This window comes from Bubalus bubalis, chromosome 4 (assembly GCF_019923935.1).
Source record: "Bubalus bubalis isolate 160015118507 breed Murrah chromosome 4, NDDB_SH_1, whole genome shotgun sequence".
Classification (NCBI taxonomy): Eukaryota; Metazoa; Chordata; class Mammalia; order Artiodactyla; family Bovidae; genus Bubalus; species Bubalus bubalis.
Window position 1 is genome coordinate 72,987,951 of NC_059160.1, and position 18,302 is coordinate 73,006,252.

Below are 18,302 nucleotides of genomic sequence, written 5' to 3' on the forward strand. Positions count from 1 at the left end.
GGTTGAGCTTTGGAGGCTCACACACCATTGTAATGTAATATTTAAGATTCTTTGCTCCCTGAAAACCAATTTTTAAAAAATCGAGTATAGCTCATTTACAATGTTATGTTAGTTTCAGGTGTATAGCAAAGTGATTCAGTTATACATACATATATATCTTTTTTGTTCAGATTCTTTTCCTTTCTACATGAGAACCAATTTTTGCCCCCATTGGGAATTCATGGTCTAGTATATGCTTTCCACTCTGTGTTTTAATTCTCTCTCTACATGTCTCCTTCATCAGAATAGGATCACCTTGAAAATTCATGTTTTTTTTTTTTTTTTTTTACTGGAATATAATTGTTTTACAATGTTGTGTTAGTTTCTGCTATACAATGAAGTGGATCAGCTATATGTATACATGTAGCCCCTCTCTCTTGTGCTTCCCTCCCACCCTCACCTCCCCACCCATGTAGGTCCTCACAGAGCACTGAGCTGAGCTATCTGTGCTATAGAGCAGGTTCCCACTAGCCATCTATTTTACATATGGTAGTGTAATAGCACACTCCAGTACTCTGGCCTGGAAAATCCCATGGACGGAGGAGCTTGGTCCACAGACTGGAGGCTGCAGTCCATGGGGTCGCTAAGAGTCGGACATGACTGAGCGACTTCACTTTCACTCTTCACTTTCATGCATTGGAGAAGGAAATGGCAACCCACTCCAGTGTTCTTGCCTGGAGAGTCCCAGGGACGGCAGAGCCTGGTGGGCTGCCGTCTATGGGGTCGCACAGAGTCAGACACGACTGAAGCCACTTAGCAGCAGCAGCAGCAGCAGTGTAATAGCAAGGACATGGAAGCGACCTAAATGTTCACTGACAGTCGAATGGATAAAGAAAATGTGGTACATATATGTGATGGAATATTACTTAGCCATAAAAAGGAAAGAAATTGGGTCACTTGTAGAAACGTGGATGGACCCAGAGTCTGTCATACAGAGTGAAGGAAAGCTGAAAGAGAAGAATGAGTATATGTTAACATATACATGCTGGATCTAGAGAACTACTACAGATGGACCCACATGCAGGACAGGAATAACGACACAGATGTAGAGACAGACATATGGTCACAGCAGGGGAAGGAAGGATGGGCTGAGCTGGGAGATTAGGACTGACATATACACTAGCATGTGGAAAGTATTTTTCGTCTTCACGTGCCCAGAGCCTAGAACTATGCTTAGCATCACAGAGACTTCAGTAAGTGCCTGAACAAATGAGCAAAAGGACAAATACCTGTTAGCAGGCAGTTACAGGTTCCTCGTCTGTGAGTCACCCTTCTGGCTGCTCCAAGGTCTAGTTTCCTTTTACAAGGTGATGCAAACGCAATCAAGCTCATTCAAAGCGTGAGAATAAAGCCTGAGCTGCTGGAGTTAGCTGCAGGCTGCACTTCCAAATCCATCTGCCTTCTCGGGCAGCAGCCCAACTGGCAGCTGTACAGCCCTGCAGCTTGCGAAGAGGGTGATAACTGCCATTTATGCTCAGACCATTTTGGAGGTGGAAACCCTCCAAGATACTCTCTCCTTGAGGCTGTTCCAGCTAAGAAAGGAGCAACTGGAGTGTTGAACCAGAACAGAAACTTTCTGAGAAGGAAGAATGTGGATCACCAGGAAGTTGCAAAGAGAGCCTAAACAGATGTTAATGATATTATAAACAGCTTCTATATCACAACAGAAGGTTTACCACTATTAATGAAAGACGTGAAAGGGGGCCAGCCAACTTGTTTGTTCTGCTCAGCTCCCTAGTTAAGGAAATTAATGGGACCATGGAACAGATGCAAAATTGCAGCATTACTTATCTGCAATGTTATTCCCGGGCTTCTTGAGTGCCGTCTGTTTAACAAAACGAGCACTATCTAGCTTGAATTCATCATGGCATCTGCTTATGTGGCCAAATAGGAGTCTTGGATTTGGGAGAGGGCCTTTGGAATGCATAAATATACAGGTCAATCAAAGTTCACTTCAACTAAAAATGATGGAATTCATGTCATCGAGTATGGCTGTATTTCTTGGAGGGGGACAGACCTGAGAAAATGAAGCATTTAAAAAATATCCTCTACAGCTGCCTGTACTGGTTTTTCCAGTAGTCGTTTATGGATGGGAGAGCTGGACCATTAAGAAGGCTGAGTGCTGAAGAACTGATGCTTTTGAATTTGGTACTTGAGAAGAATGTGGCGAGTCCTTTGGATAGTAAGGAGATCAAACCAGCAAATCCTAAAGGAAATCAACTCTGAATATTCATTGGAAGGACTGATGTGGAAGCTGAAACTCCAATCCTTTGGCTGGTTGATACAAAGAGCCGATTCATTAGAAAAGACGCCAGTGCTGGGGAAGATTGAGGGCAGGAGGAGAAGGGGATGACAGAGGATGAGATGGTTGGATGGCATCACCAACTCAATGGACATGAGTTTGAGCAAGCTCTAGGAGATGGTGATGGACAGGGAAGCCTGGTGTGCTGCAGTCCATGGTGCTGCAAAGAGCTGGACATGACTGAGCGACTGAACAACAACAACAATCATGGAATTAAATGATGAAATCCAAAAAAGATTCATTTGTGAAACAACTGATTATGACAAGATTGCCACTGAATGCAATGAGAAAAGGTCAATCTTTTCCATAAATAGTGCTGGTTAACCTAGATATTCACATGAAAAAATAAACATTGTTCCAGGATAGGGAAACCTGGCGTCCATGAGGTCACAAAAAGTCAGATACAACTTAGCCACTGAACAACAGCTGCCTGACTGTTGTGTAGTCATGTGACCTGGCTTTATCAAAATAATGTTCCAAGGAATTGTTGAGTGTTTAAGAGTAGAATTTTAATTTCTTTGTTTATTTGTTTATTTGGCTGCGACTGGTCTTAGTTGTGGCGTGTGAGCTCTAGAGCACGTGGGCTCAGGAGTTAGGGTACATGAGCTTAGCTGCTTCATGGCACGTGGGATCTTAGTTCCCCAATCAGGGATTGAACCTGCATCCCCTGCAAGGCAAGGCATATTCTTAGCCACTGGACTATGAGGGGAGTCTGCTAAATTTCTTTATGTAAGTGATCATTTATAAGTCTCCAAATTAGGTTGTCTCATGACAGTGCTTCTTAAAGTATAGTTTTGGGACCAGTAATTTCAGCATTATTTGAGAATTTGTTAGCAATACCAATTCTCAGCTTTATTCCAGACCTGTAGGAATCTGAAACTCTGAGAGAGTGGGACCCAGTCACCGGTATTTTAGCAAGTCCTTTGGGTGATTGTGATGTTGATTTCAGTTTGAAAGCCATTACTGCTTTGAGATAAAGCAGAAACAAGGGAAGAGTATTAAAAAAAGAAATCTATCAGGAGTTTTTTTCCTGCAGCCAGCCTCTTGCCCTACCACTGTTCCTTGCTCAGCCAGGATCGTTCTTGGTTGCTCATGACGGGGCATTCTGTTATTTCAATCTGTTATTGAATTCTGTTATTTCAGATTTGATGGGGAAAAAGCTGCTGAAAATTACTTAGCTGGCTTAACACTGATGAACTGAAAAAGTAAAAAATGAAAGGCCAAATCTTTGAAAGGCAGATTTAACTGGTACTAAGGCTATATTTGCATAAGACTCTATTTGGAAATGTGAAAAAGTCATTTGCTTTGGATAGGACAAGTTGCAGCCTGGAAATGTTTCTCTATGCAGATTAGAGCTGGTGAAGGGAAAATACTGAATTTATGGTCTCAAGAAACATGCTGTATGTTAGAAGTGAGGTGCTTGACATCAAGAGAGATATTATTAGCAGCTATGAGTTTGACTGGCACAAAGGCAGTGACACAAAGTGGACCCTTATAAATTATCTGGGAGGGATTTGGAAGCCCCCATCTATTTCTTGCCACAATTTCCCCCAAATTCTCTACTGTTTTGCTCTCAGAGCTCTAAACTCTCCCTTCTTCATACACATTTGGATCTAGATGCAGACAAGGCTATACATTTTCTTTCAAGGGGGTTATTGCATCTTTGAGGTCTTGGTAATTAGGTAACAGCCGTTGTTTTAATGCTCAGACCCAGAAAAGCACCCACTGGCTCTGTGTGTGTTCCATTGCTCAGTTGTGTCTGCTTCTTTGTGACCTCATTGACTATATCTTGCCAGGCTCCTCTGTCCATAAGATTTTCTAGGCAAGAATACTGGAGTGGGTTGCCATTTCCTATTTCTGAGGGTCTTCCTGACTCAGGGATAGAACTCAGGTATCTCTTGCGTCTCCTGTATTGGCAGGCAGATTCTTTACCACTCCACCACCTGGGAAGCCCACCCATCATCGGCTCTACTTGATTTATTCTCTGTAGTAGTGAAACATGACAAATGCAAAAGCTCCCCTAGGCAGAGCAGCCATAGAATATAGGGAGGGGACCCACTATACTCCTAAGTGTTTCAAAAAGTTTGGCTATTGTAAAATAAAGCTAAAATTAATTTTAAAAACATCCTAATAATGGCTGTTGGTAGTCAGCATTCATTGGGCCTTACTTAGTGCCATACATTATTGAGTGCTTAAATATATTGCCTCCTTTGATCCCTATAACAGTCAAGTGAAGGAGACATTCAATAGATTTTATGGATGAGGACACTAATACTCAGAGAAATTAATTTTCCAAGTTTGCCAGCTTGTCACTTGTGAAGTCAGTCTAGTGTTCTTAGTCATTATATTCTACTGCTTCCCCCAGCCTGAGCTAGAAACAGAGTTAATTCGGACTCTCTTAAATGCATCTTCAATACTTCAGTAAGTGATTGCAACCACTGGTCACTGACAAAATACTATGGCCTCATTCCTCTGCTCTTTTGTCTTTTAATAGCTCCCCATTGGAGAAGGCACCCCACTTCTGGGGTGGGATGGCACCCCACTCCAGTACTCTTGCCTGGAAAATCCTGTGGATGGAGGAGCCTGGAAGGCTACAGTCCATGGGGTCGCTAAGAGTCAGACACAACTGAGCGACTTCACTTTCACTTTTCACTTTCATGCACTGGAGAAGGAAATGGCAACCCATTCCAGTGTTCTTGCCTGGAGAATCCCAGGGACAGAGGAGCCAGGTGGGCTTCCATCTATGGGGTCGCACAGAGTTGGACACAACTGACGTGACTTAGCAGCAGCTCCCCATTGGCTTCTGGGGTGAAATTCAAATTCCTTTTTTTTTTTTTAAATTAATCTTAATAATTAACCCAATGTAGCAAAGTACTACTTCAATATATAATCTATCTATTTAAATAAATTATTACTGAGATATTCTATATTTTTTGTACTAAGTCTTGAAAAATTCAGTATGGAATTCTCCAGGCAAGAATACTGCAGTGAGTTTCCATTTCCTCCTCCAGGGGATCTTCCTGATCCAGGTATTGAATCCACAACTCCTGAGTTGGCAGGTGGATTCTTTACCAGTGAGCCACCTGGGAAGCCCATTTTATATTTACAGTGTCTCAATTTGGATGCTAAATTTTCCACACTTATTAGGTGAAATGTAGTCCAATGAAAAAAAATTGTGTTTAATGGAATAATATTTTATCTTGCTTTGTTTTAAAATTTAAACTGTAGGTTAGAAGGACCATAATGATCTGGTTTCAGTGTATCTGTCTCCTCACCTACTACTGAGTCCTTACACAAACTTTCTACTTTAAGTGTATGTGCTACTAGGATGTATCATGCTCTCTGACTTCCTTTGGTTCCTCTTGTTAATTTTTAATAACACATCCCAAATACCTTTGAGATCAGGATTGCTAGAAGCATTTACTTGAGTTCCCCAGTCTCAAATGGGTGCCTTCATATTCTCTTAACATTTTGTACACACACCTAGAACATTCATCATACTGCTAATTATTTTCTTCTGTTTCTCTATAAGGTGGTAACTGATTTAGGGCAGAGATTGTGTCCTTTTTAATCTAAGGACTGCCAGTCCCTAGTACCTTACAGACAGTAAATAAATGCCAATGGCATGACTGAATGAGAAATAAACACTTTAACAATGTTTGAAAATAGCTCTGCCATCTCCCTGGGTAAAGTGCAAGGCAGAGCAATGAAACTGGTGCAGCTGGAAGAAGCAACATCTGTTAAACTCAAATGCAGTATTACTAGTTTAGGAAACCAAGTTATATCAAGTACGATGATAAATTTTCTGTAACTGATGACAGAACCAAGGATGGAGAGGAGCAGACAGTTAAGGAAAGAACTGGGGACTTCCTTGGTGTACAGTGGATAGAAACCTGCCTGCCAATGCAGGGGAAATCGGTTTGATCCCTGGTCTGGGAAGATTGCGCATGTCGCAGGCAACTAAAGCCTGTATACCACAACTACTGGAGCCTTTGAGCTCTAGGGCCCCCGAGAGCCACAACTAATGAGCCCCTGTGCCACAACTACTGAAGTCCATGCCCCTAGAGCCTGTGCTTCGCAGCAAGAGAAGTGACTACCGTGAGAAGCTTGGGCACCACAACCAAGAGTAGCCCCTGATCACTGCAACGGAGAAAGCCCACATGCAGCATGAAGACCCCGCTCAACCAAATAAAACAAGGTAAATAAATAAATAAAAAGAGAACTGGAAGACTCCTGAAGTCTACTGGTATAGAAAGTCCAATATTCGTGTAAGTAATATTTTAGAGAGTGAAGAATATATACTGCATATTACCATTCTGATTACAATTCAAATATTGAGACAAATATTGAGACAATTTAAATCACCAGCTTAATTTCAGATTAGGCACAGTGTCAAACTTTCAAAATCAGTGACTATTGTCATGAATAGTGCTTATTTTCCACTCATTTATATCTTGACGTAGCATCAGAACTAATGTGGGGAAAAGCATTTCAGAATATAATAATAATAATAAAATAGTCCCAAGTTATTGAATACTGACTGTGCCAGTAACTCTCTCAACAAGCCACGGCAGCACCCCGAGGCGGGTATTATTTTGCACGTATTACTGAAAGTACAACCGAATATCAGGCAGGTTAAGTAACTTGCCCAGATGCGTTCAGCTCAAATGTAGTAGAACTGAACTTTAAACACAGGTCTGATTTAAAAGTGTGCTCTTTATGACTATGTAGTCGGTCTTGAACTAGTCGAAGTCCAAGTTTTGCATTGAATAATCCCCTCCTTGCTTTGCTGTGAATAAAAAAGAACTTGGTTACTCAAATTATACTTGTATTCTCATGGTGGAAAAGGATATGGAAACACTCAAATTCTTCCAAATCAATGATCAGATGATAATGTTCAGTTAGTGGTCTGTTATAAAAATGTGTCTGAGTATAGGTTTCAGTATGCTGACTTGAGAAAATCTGGTTTGGGTAAATATCTCTTAACACCTATATTTACAGTCTTATTTTGGTTAGGTGAATGGTTTTCAATGGAAGATTTTAAGATTTAAAAAACTGAAAACACTTATAAATTTTAAAAAAGTACCTAACAAGCATGATCCTTACCATAGTATTAGGCATAGGGATTGTAGGGGGAAAGAACTAAAAGGGGGAAAAAATGAGCCAAAGGGAAGAAGCAACCGAAGTAAGATGTGGCTCTCCAAGTGCTCAGTTGTTTTTGAAACTTCTTAGCGTGTGTCTGCACTGCCTGGTTTTGGAACTGGGAACACTGCCAGCCACAAACATCATACATATTCATCTCTGGCTTGGCTTCTGCACTCTGCAAGGAAGGTAGCTAAGATCTGCTTAGCTTGGCAAATCATGCGAAATGGGTTTGTCCACAGGGCTTTGCCTCTTCACTAGGACAGAACCCAGCCTGATGCTGGAGGCTTTATCCTTCTTTTAAAACAAATCCTTCCCCAAAAGTACCACTGAGTTATGCTTGTTAGGAGAGAAATGCAAATGTTGGTGAGGAAAATCAGTTGCTTGTGAAATAACTAGAAGAAATCTGTGCATGTTTTTAAAGGTTCATTATAAAGTGTATTTGGATATAATTATCCTTACCAGTGGTACTGATGGATGTAACTACCAACTTGTTTTGGCTCTGAATAGTACTCACAAACACATGGCCTGATGTGACCGTGAACTCTGGATCTAGAGGATTAGATTCCAGGAGATTGCAGGACATTGACAACTGCTCGTTATTGGTTGGGATGAAATTATTCAGTAGAAACTCTCTTAACCATCTCCCTTTAACCAATTTACTGGATTCATTGTGACTCTCCATCCTCTTTGTAAAATATACCCACCAATGCCATTGAATGATTCAGAACAATGTTTCCCTTTGTATCAATAGCACCCTATGTACCTCTGTTTCTGCTACCAATTGAGTCAAAGTGAAGTGAAGTGAAGTTGCTCAGTCGTGTCTGACTCTTTGCGACCCCATGGACTGCAGCCTACCAGGCTCCTCCCATGGGATTTTCCACGCAAGAGTACTGGAGTGGGTTGCCGTTTCCTTCTCCAGAGGATCTTCCCCACCCTGGGATCGAACCTGGGTCTCCTGCATTGTAGGCAGACACTGTACCATCTGAGCCATATATGTATACAACTGAGTCAAAAGCTTAACATTTAGAGTCAATTAGGTTTATTCCCAAGCCTGTTTCTGCCGGTTTCACTTGTTATTTTAACTGTATAATTTGATGAATCTTATATAACCTATGAAATATGAGTATATTGGAACTATGAAAAAGTAAAATGCTTTGGAAAGATTCAATAAGGGGGATTATTGGGCAAAAATCAACTAATAATTAAATAGAGGGAAAACTTGAAAACATTAGGGAGATAAAAATCTAGTTGGAGTAAGCTTTCAGATTGCTTTAAGTTCTTTAAATTCTCACTGTATTAAAGCAAAACAACACCACCTCCCCCACCTCAAACCTAGAAATCTTAAACTGTGTACTATGGGTATGACTTAGGCAACAAGTTGAAAGATTTATAACTATAGTCAGCAGAAAGTATTGGCTTCACCCATAAGATCGGTACATTTTTAAATTAAATGTTTGATATAACCTCATTGTTAACACTAGCAAGCGGGTACTCTTTCTGCCCCCTTCTGATGCCTATGTCAGAAGCTTTCTCTATCTCCTTTATACTTTAATAAAACTTTATTACACAAAAGCTCTGAGCGATCAAGCCTCGTCTCTGGACCCGGATTGAATTCTTCTCCTCCGGGGGCCAAGAATCCCGGTGTATTTGCGTGATTCAACAACAACCTTTCATCCTGGGGGCTCGTCCGGGATCCTTCAGGACAAGATGGGAGCTAACAATTCCAGCCTCACTCCTTTGAACTGTATCCTGAAAAACTGGGATAGATTTGATCCCCAAGGCTTAAAGAAGACACACCTAGTCTTCCTATGTGATACTGCATGGCCAGGGTATCCATTGGAGGACGGCGAACGGTGGCCAGTTGGAGGGTCTCTTAAGTATAACACTGTTCTACAATTAGACCGGTTCTGTAAGGAACAAGGGAAATGGGTAGAAGTAGCATATGTGTTGCCCTTTTTCTCTCTGTGAAATATGCCAGACTTATGTCCTAAGGGTATATATTTGGGTGTGAAACCTTCAGCTCCCTCCTGTCCTCTTACTTTGCCCCCATACAAGGGACTCCAAACTGGGATTCAAACTGCCCACATGGAGGTCCAAACAACTCCTGTCTCAGTACGACCTCAGACTACTCTGGTTTCAGTAGAAACTCAGACCATCGAAGTAAGAGATGAGATGGAGGACAGGAGACAAAGAGAAGAGGAAAAACAGGTTTCTCCAATCTATCCCTGGGATCATATGCGCAGAGCAGCCAGAGAGACTGAGGAACAGCCACACAAGCTGTTGCCTCTTTATGAAACACCCACCGGGAGAAATAATCAGTCTGTGAGAGTTAATAAGCCTTTTTCTTATCAAGAAATACAAAGAATCAAGGAGGATCTGGGAGACTATTTAGAGGACCCAGAAAAATATATTAGAGCTTTTAAAGGTGTTACTCTGCTTTATGACCTCACTTGGAAGGATGTGATGTATATCTTGGGACAAACGCTGACTCCCGAGTCAAAGACTCGAGTTTTGGGAAAAGCGGTTGCTTATGGAGATGAATGGCTTGGTAATGAATCAGTAGGGAAGAGGGAGAACGAGATAGCGGCCCTCCCCACTGGGAATCAGGCGGTCCCAACTATAGAACCAGACTGGGACTACAACACAGCTAAAAGAAGATTGGATCAGAGTCATTTTGTTAGATGTATTCTTGAAGGACTTAGGCAGACGCGTTCTAAGCCTTTAAACTATGGCAAATTGGCAGACACAGAACAGGAGGAGAAAGAAGCTCCTGGTAAATTCCTAGATAGACTGAGAGAAGGCCTTCGCAGATTCACTGAGATTGATCCTGAAAGTGAAGAGGGTAAAGTGATCTTAAAGGATAGATTTCTCACTCAGTCGGCTCCAGATATCCGCCGTAAGCTATTAAAACAGGCATATGGACCAAATCAGTCTTTAGGTACTCTGTTACAACTGGCTCAGACAGTCTATTATGGTAGGGAATATGAGGAAAAGAAAGAAAGGCAAAAAAAGACAGGAAAAGGCAGAAGCCTTCGCCATGGCTATGAAAAACGTTCTTAAAGAGCCTGAGAAAAATGCCCAGAGGGGCCCAGGTGAAAAGAGATGGGCTTGCTATTACTGTGGAAAGGAGGGGCACCTCAAGCGGGATTGCCCTCAGGCATCTAAGCTGCCCCCGGCTCCATGTCCGGTCTGCAAAGGACCACACTGGAAGAGAGACTGCCCCCAGAGGCGTAGGTCTCCGGGGTCGGACTCGCAAGACAATCAGGACTGAAGGGGTCCGGGGGTCCCCACACAAGCTCCCGTCCTAATTACACCTGAGGAACCCCGGGTATTAATAATTGTGGGGGGCCAATCCGTTGATTTCCTTTTAGATACTGGGGCAACTTATTCTGTGCTTACTGAAGCCCCTGGCCCACTTTCTTCCCGATCCGCTTCCATAATGGGACTGTCTGGACGAGCCAAAAGGTATTATTTCAGTTATTCTTTATCTTGCAACTGGGATTCTGGGCTGTTTTCACACGAGTTTATGATCGTGCCAGAATCTCCCTCACCCCTTTTGGGACAGGATATACTGAGCCAGGTCCATGCTTCTGTTTTCATGAATATGGAGCCCTCCCTTTCTCTCTCTTTAGTTAAACAAAATGTAAATCCTAGAGTATGGGCTGATGGAAAATCTGTGCGTCAAGCACAAAATGCTATTCCTGTAGTTGTTAAGCTCAAAGACCCACACGTATTTCCACATAAGAAGCAGTCTCCACTGAAACCTGAAGTTAAGGAAGGGTTAAAACCCATTATCAAAAACTTAAAGGAGCAGGGACTGTTAATTCCCTGTAACAGTCCTTGCAACACTCCTATTTTGGGTATAAAGAAATCGAATGGTAAATGGAGACTAGTTCAAGATTTACGAATAATAAATGAGGCTGTAGTTCCTTTACACCCCCGTGGTGCCTAATCCTTATACTCTATTGTCTGCAATTCCTGAACGGGCCAAATACTTCTCAGTAATTGATTTAAAGGATGCCTTCTATTCAGTGTCTTTGGCGGAAGAAAGCCAATTTCTATTTGCCTTTGAAGACCCTACACAGCCAGCTTCTCAGTTAACCTGAACAGTTTTGCCCCAGGGATTTTGTGACAGTCCTCACTTATTTGGACAAAGTTTGTCACGGGATCTACAAAACTTTAATAGCTCTGAAGCAGTGGTGTTACTATATGTAGATGATATTTTGCTCTGTGCTGGGACAGAGGAAGCTTGTTCGCAAGCCTCAGAAGATTTCTTAAATTTTCTGGCAGACTGTGGTTACAAGGCATCAAGAGAAAAGGCTCAGCTTTGTCAACAATTGGTTAGATATCTGGGCCTAATCATATCAGAAGGGACTAGGGCGATAGGCCCTGAGAGAATTAAACCGATACTAAATCACCCCCTACCTATGACTTTAAGACAATTGAGAGGATTTTTGGGAATCACAGGTTACTGTCGCATTTGGATTCCTGGTTACGGGGAACTTGCCCGGCCTTTATATAAACTTATAGCTGAAACTCAGCAGGCCCAAACCGACAAACTGGTTTGGTCTCCAGAAACTCAAAAGGCTTTTAAGGTTCTTCAGACTGCTCTCCTGCAAGCTCCAGCTCTGAGCTTGCCCACAGGGTCAGAATTTAATTTGTTTGTCACTGAAAGAAAAGGTGTGGCATTGGGAGTTTTGACACAACCCCGAGGGCCTCACCAGCAACCTATTGCTTATCTAAGCAGAGAATTAGATGTAGTTTCACGTGGGTGGCCCCACTGCCTAAGAGTAATTGGGGCAGCGGCTTTATTAGCACCTGAAGCTTTAAAAAGAATTAATGGACGAAACCTTACTGTACTCACTTCTCAGGATGTGAGTGGAATCTTAAATTCTAGGGTTAATATTTGGATGACAGACAGTAGGCTTCTTAAGTATCAGTCATTGTTGTTAGAAGGACCAGTAACTAAGCTTAAAGTTTTTGAAAATTTAAATCTTGCCACTTTCCTTCCTGAGAAGGAAAATGAAACACCTGATCACAATTGTTCTCAATTCCTAACTTTAAACTATGCAGCTCGGGAGGATCTAAAGGATAAACTGCTGGGTCTGTGGAGCGCTCCCCTCTTAGTCAGTGGAAGGCTTCCCGTGGTGGACATCCCCACTTCAAGGAAAAGACTTTCTCTAAGTCTGTGAATACCTTCGACAACAATCACATGCGATGCCTCTTCTTCATCTGATGACATTTACCAACCCTAAAATGGACTGGTGCAACACTTTGCACTTTAACTATGGACATAATGTGACTTTTAATTTTGATTTTAACTTGTTTTAATGACTGTTGCCTGCATCTGTAATTGTATAACTGGATTTGTTTCTAGCTGCATGAAAGCTTTTAAGTTACAAATGGTTGCTCAAACTCCTGCTACTGCTGTAGCTTCCTCCAGCTACTATTTGGGGCCCCTGGATCAGATATCCTCAATATGAGGATTAGGAGAATATGTTGCCTCACCAATTTAGGGACAACGCCCCTTGTCAGCTCGGAAGTAGTTATGGAACGAGAACGACGCCTCTTTTCCCTAGGCAACATAATTCTCCTAAAAGAAAAGGGGGGGAATGAGAGAGTCAGTTCCTAGGCAAGTTGATAGGGAGTCTAGGGGTCCCCAAGGAGACAGGGGTCTGGAATTCTCAAGGAGGAAGAAAGGACAAGCTTTTTTTCTTTCTCCACATTCCTTAGGATTATTTAACAATAATGTATCCTGCCTAAGGACAGTCTTTGGATTCAACCTTTTGTTATCTTAAAATGTTAATTATGGGAGTAGACCTGGTCTTTACAAGGATGTATCTTGCCTGAGGACAGTGTTACCTTAAGATGTAAATTATGGGAGTGGGTCTGATGAGGTCTTTGCAACCTCCAGACATTCTTTGGATTATATAACCTCATTGTTAACACTAGCAAGCGGGTACTCTTTCTGCCCCCTTCTGATGCCTATGTCAGAAGCTTTCTCTATCTCCTTTATACTTTAATAAAACTTTATTACACACACACACACACACACACACACACAAAATTAAATGTTTATGTTATAGATACATGTCACTTTTTAGAAATCCCAATGTTAGTTGACTCTTGTTTTGATTAGCTTGGGTTCTTATCCAAATCAGATAAAAGGGCATCTGCAGGTGACTGCTCAGATTACTGAGTCTTGGCCACAGCAGCATCAAAATGAAGTTTGCTAGAAATGATAGTCTCAGTCCCCACCTGGGGTTAGCGCTCAGGGACTGTGTTTTAACAAGGTCTTCAGGTGATCTGAGGCCTTCTCAAGTTTGAGAAGCACTGCACCCCTGTATTCACACATTACTCGAAGCACTCAAGATGGATATAGCCCTTTAAGAAAGGAACATGGCACAAGACTCATCAGGAATCATAAAAAGTCCCTTTTTATTTTGACTCAGCCATTCTATTATTTAGGAATATTTCCTAAAGAAATAATTCAAAAGAAGAAACGTTGAATAAAGATATCTACACATGAAAATATCCATTATTGTGCCACCTACAGTAATGAAAGAAATGGGAGCAATCTAAGAGAGAAGAAAAGAAAGGTGAATAAACTATGGGCAGTAAATTAAAATAGCTGTTAAGGATTTGTAAAGTGGTACCATCTATATATAGCTACATAAAAAATAGAACATGCACTGAAGTTATTATTATGTAATATAACATCAACTAGAAAATGATTATTTCTATTCTATTAGGGTGGTATCGGGTGATGATTTACTTTTCATCTTTAAAAATTATTTTAATACAGCTGTAACATTTATATAATGTAAATATCTTAATTACATCATTAAAAAACCCTATTATTTAAAATTCAAACTACACTCTTAACGCCCAATTTAAAGACCCTCTTAACTATAGAAAACACTGCTGCAATGTCACTAGCCAGCTGTTGTATGTAAAATATCAAGATCTAATATCTTTGGTGACAGACGGGCAGTTAGAGAAATCAGTCTTAACTGCGGAGGTGATCAATACCTGAATTATCTTCATCTTTGCGGATTTTGAGCTTCACCAGGTCTTCACACTGCTGGAGGATCTGCACTGCATCTTCCATGGAACAGTTGTCCAGCCGGATGTTATCTATGGCTAGTAACTTATCCCCAAGTTCCAAGGTTCCTGTTCTGTTAGTAAAGGCATAGCAAATGCATGCTTAATGATGAACACTTAACTAGGTTATTTAAAAGGCATTCAGCATAAAGTAGCATTATGGTAGTCTTGAGCGGAAATATGATTCTTCAACTTTGAAAAATTGCGTTTTATTGACATATCCCCTTTCTCCAGTCTTATTGTGGATGGCTGCTGGGACATTCAATTGCAGATTATTAAGAAACATTTTTATTCTACTTTCTGTAATTAGATCAGGACAACCCTTTAAGTGTCACTCAGGAATTCTGAGGTTCCCAGGAAGGTGTGTAATGAGCCTGGGTTTACACGGCCCTGGCGTCCTTAGGCTTCTTTGCGTTGTTGCACCACCTTTGGTCCTTGGCTCCAGATATAGGAGAGGGTAGAGGGAGTGAGGGGAGTCAGGTGGGATGGGCTTAGGGGAGGTCAGGGTTTTGGTGTCTCTGCATTTCCACCTGCACCAGGGAACTCACTGTGGCTGCAGTGGGAGAAAAGGTGAACTGGAAAATGGCCACTGAGGGTCCCATACTGGTTTTGGACTGCTGCAGGTCTTGAAAGTTTTTAAGGTCTATCATGAGATGAGAAAAACAATGAGAATGTGTATTTGCTTATAGGTGCTTCTATATGTATATGCACACATATTTGTAAGGAAGATTATGTTTTGCTAAGAACCATCCTTTATGCATTATATCTATGATTCCGATTGCTAACTGCTTCCTAGTCTCCACTCTCCCTTTCCTTCTTCTGGGTCATCCCCTAAAGATGCACATGCCAGACTCTCTGGGCACCACTCCTGCTCCCCTCTAGGGTTGGAAAATCACAACAACCAGAGCAAGCTGGAAAGGACAGGCAGATGTGCTTCTCTAGCCCTGTGTTGCCTGCCTACCTGCCAACTGCTGTATGAGAAACTAACTATTTATGAGTTTCCTTATCACAGGATCTGAACCTATACCTACATACCTAAACTAATGCCCTTCCTACTTTTTGAGTATTAAAATGTTCCTCTAATGAATGACTGTAACAATAGATGAGATTTGTAAAATCTTTAACTGAAAAAGAAAAAGAAAGTTAATAGTCTTACATCAATATTCCTAAGCAATTAAAAATATTTTGGTCTGTGAAATTAAAAGTTTGAGAGTCCTTGGATCAAAGGTCCAAGGTCAATGGATCAAATAGGAGACATACACATTGTTTGAGGCTCAAGGGAGGATGTTGGCTTGACTAGGGAGGACGTTCTAGCATCTAGTAAAACTCTCCCCAAATCTATTATTTGCATGTGAGGTGACTCTCATAATTGGGGCCACTTTCAGTTTTTTAGCTGGAAAAGTGAAGGGTGGAAGATGATCAGTGAAGGAAAGGCTATGTTTGACTCATGAAAGACCCTAAAAAGCATCTTTAGGTGATGGTTATCTGCACTACATGCAAAAATAAAGTGACATTGAGGAAAAGCTCTACATGCCATTAACATTAGGGATGTCAAATATGATCAATTAATTGTGGCTGCCTGGAAAATACTGAGAATACCATGGCCCATTAACAAGGTTGTCTCATGTGTGGAAGAAGTCATTCCTGCTGTAATTAAGAAATACCTTGGGATGAACCAGTAAATCCATCTTTCTTACCTGTGTGCCACACTGCCTTTCTTGATATCTGATATAACCAAGGGGTCTCCTGGTTTTCTACTGGATGGTGCTGTAATAATGAGGATAGAACAGTCACACCTTTATATTCATGATTCACCCATTACTGTACAAGTCTCATTTTATAGCAACTGTTAGTACAAGCTCAATTTGTATGCAAAGCAAAGAGAATCAGTAAATGAATTTAAAAATGTGCACATTATCCCTTCTTGATACAAAAATATGTTTGTGTTAAAGTACTTAGAAACTTAAAAATGCAAGCAAAGTTATTTTAAATTTGCAACTGGAGAAAGCAAGTGAAAAGCTGTCCATCAGGATTAAATCTGTTTCAATCTGTGATTCTCAGCAGAGTGAAGTGAAGGACGAAGAGTCCAACAGTACAGTATTAAAAGCAATTAGGGGCTCCCCATGGACAGAGGAGCCTGGTAGGCTGCAGTCCATGGGGTCGCTAAGAGTCGGACACGACTGAGCGACTTCCCTTTCCCTTTTCACTTTCATGCATTGGAGAAGGAAATGGCAACCCACTCCAGTGTTCTTGCCTGGAGAATCCCAGGGACAGGGGAGCCTGGTGGGCTGCCGTCCATGGGGTCATACAGAGTCGGACATGACTGAAGTGACTTAGCAGTAGCAGCAGCTTGATGATACTTACATGTAATCTCTTCTCCCACCCCTTCTTTCACTCCTTACCAGCGAGGAGATGCCACTCTTTTATGGGACCCTGTCATATTACTCAAGTGTACTGTGTGGAAAGTGGGTGAGAATCACTGATGTAAATTTTTTTTCCCCAAGAAGGAAATCTTCTGCTAGATAGACTGTAAATCCTAAAGTTTTGTTCACCAATTCATACCTAGAGTGCTCCGAAAATGTTCAGAAATGTGAACTGATTCTATATATTTTTATATACATTTATATTCTAAACATGTACATGTAACTTTTACTGAGTTTAAAACTATTATTCTGAACAGGGGTCAGTTATGGGCTTATAGCTTTTCTTATGAATATTTCTATTTGGTGATAATGAAATAATAATAATGAAAAGTAATTAGGAATTAGTCTTAGAATTAATCCTCAAAATGAATTACAGTACATGTAAGAACAAAAGTATCATCTTGACCTAGAAAATTTACATTTAATTTAGGAATTTGATGATTAAAATGAACCATACCAACATTTGTAAACAACAATATGCCTCCAAGAGGAGATGTTTTGCCAACATTGAAGCCTGGAGTGATTTCCTTTTAAGGATCATTAAAAGGCCCCTAAAGTAAGATTTTATTATAAACAGTCAATCACCGCATAATAATCGTAGAACCATATCATATCCCATAATCCCATATGAATCCCAGGAAAATGTTTATGCACAAGAACAGATGGTTTAATATCTCAACACATCATTGAAAGAAAAAGCGAACACATATACCAATACCTTATCCACTGAGTTAGTCCACAGTAAATGTTAATGGGACTTCATCCAATCATTATTCTTAGCTTCTAGCAAAGAATGCAAAACATTCTGTTCACTATAATTAATTCATGATTTAAACCTCTACTCAACGATTTGCTATAATTTCACCAGAGAAATATAAACACTCAGCAGTTTTACTCATGTTATATTTCAGAACAGCAAATTGTTCTGGGCATAGAGCACAAAAACAAAAACTTTTGACCAGTAAATACAGCTTTCCTACCATCTGCCAATGAATTTATACAGTATTTTCCCAAGCTTTAGTGACCGTCAAAGAGCATTTGATAGTTCCTTTGGTTGTTTGAAAAATTCATGGTCCATTGAAATGGGCTAAAACAAAACAATAGTATAGGCAACAAAAATACATCAAATTCATCTCTGTCATCCTTCTAACAGAGGAAAATAACACTGACCTCTGGACAAACCCACACAGTTTTTAAGAGAGGTTTGAAACTTCAAATGATCTACAGACATGTATTGGAGAAGGCAATGGCAAATCCAGTACTCTTGCCTGGCAAATCCCATGCATGGA

General features: G+C 40.9%; 1 protein-coding gene across 5 annotated transcripts in view; it reads right to left on the minus strand.

The window, feature by feature from the left end:
* Positions 1–18,302, minus strand: part of GRIP1 (glutamate receptor interacting protein 1) — a 335,998-nt gene that overhangs the window by 60,518 nt on the left and 257,178 nt on the right. For all 5 annotated transcript variants that reach the window (XM_025285057.3, XM_044941590.2, XM_044941589.2 and 2 more), the window contains 2 exons: positions 16,288–16,357; positions 14,519–14,664 (listed from right to left, as the gene is read on the minus strand). In XM_025285057.3, coding sequence (XP_025140842.1) covers positions 14,519–14,664; positions 16,288–16,357 — 216 coding nt within the window. The remainder of the gene's footprint in view (positions 1–14,518; positions 14,665–16,287; positions 16,358–18,302) is intronic.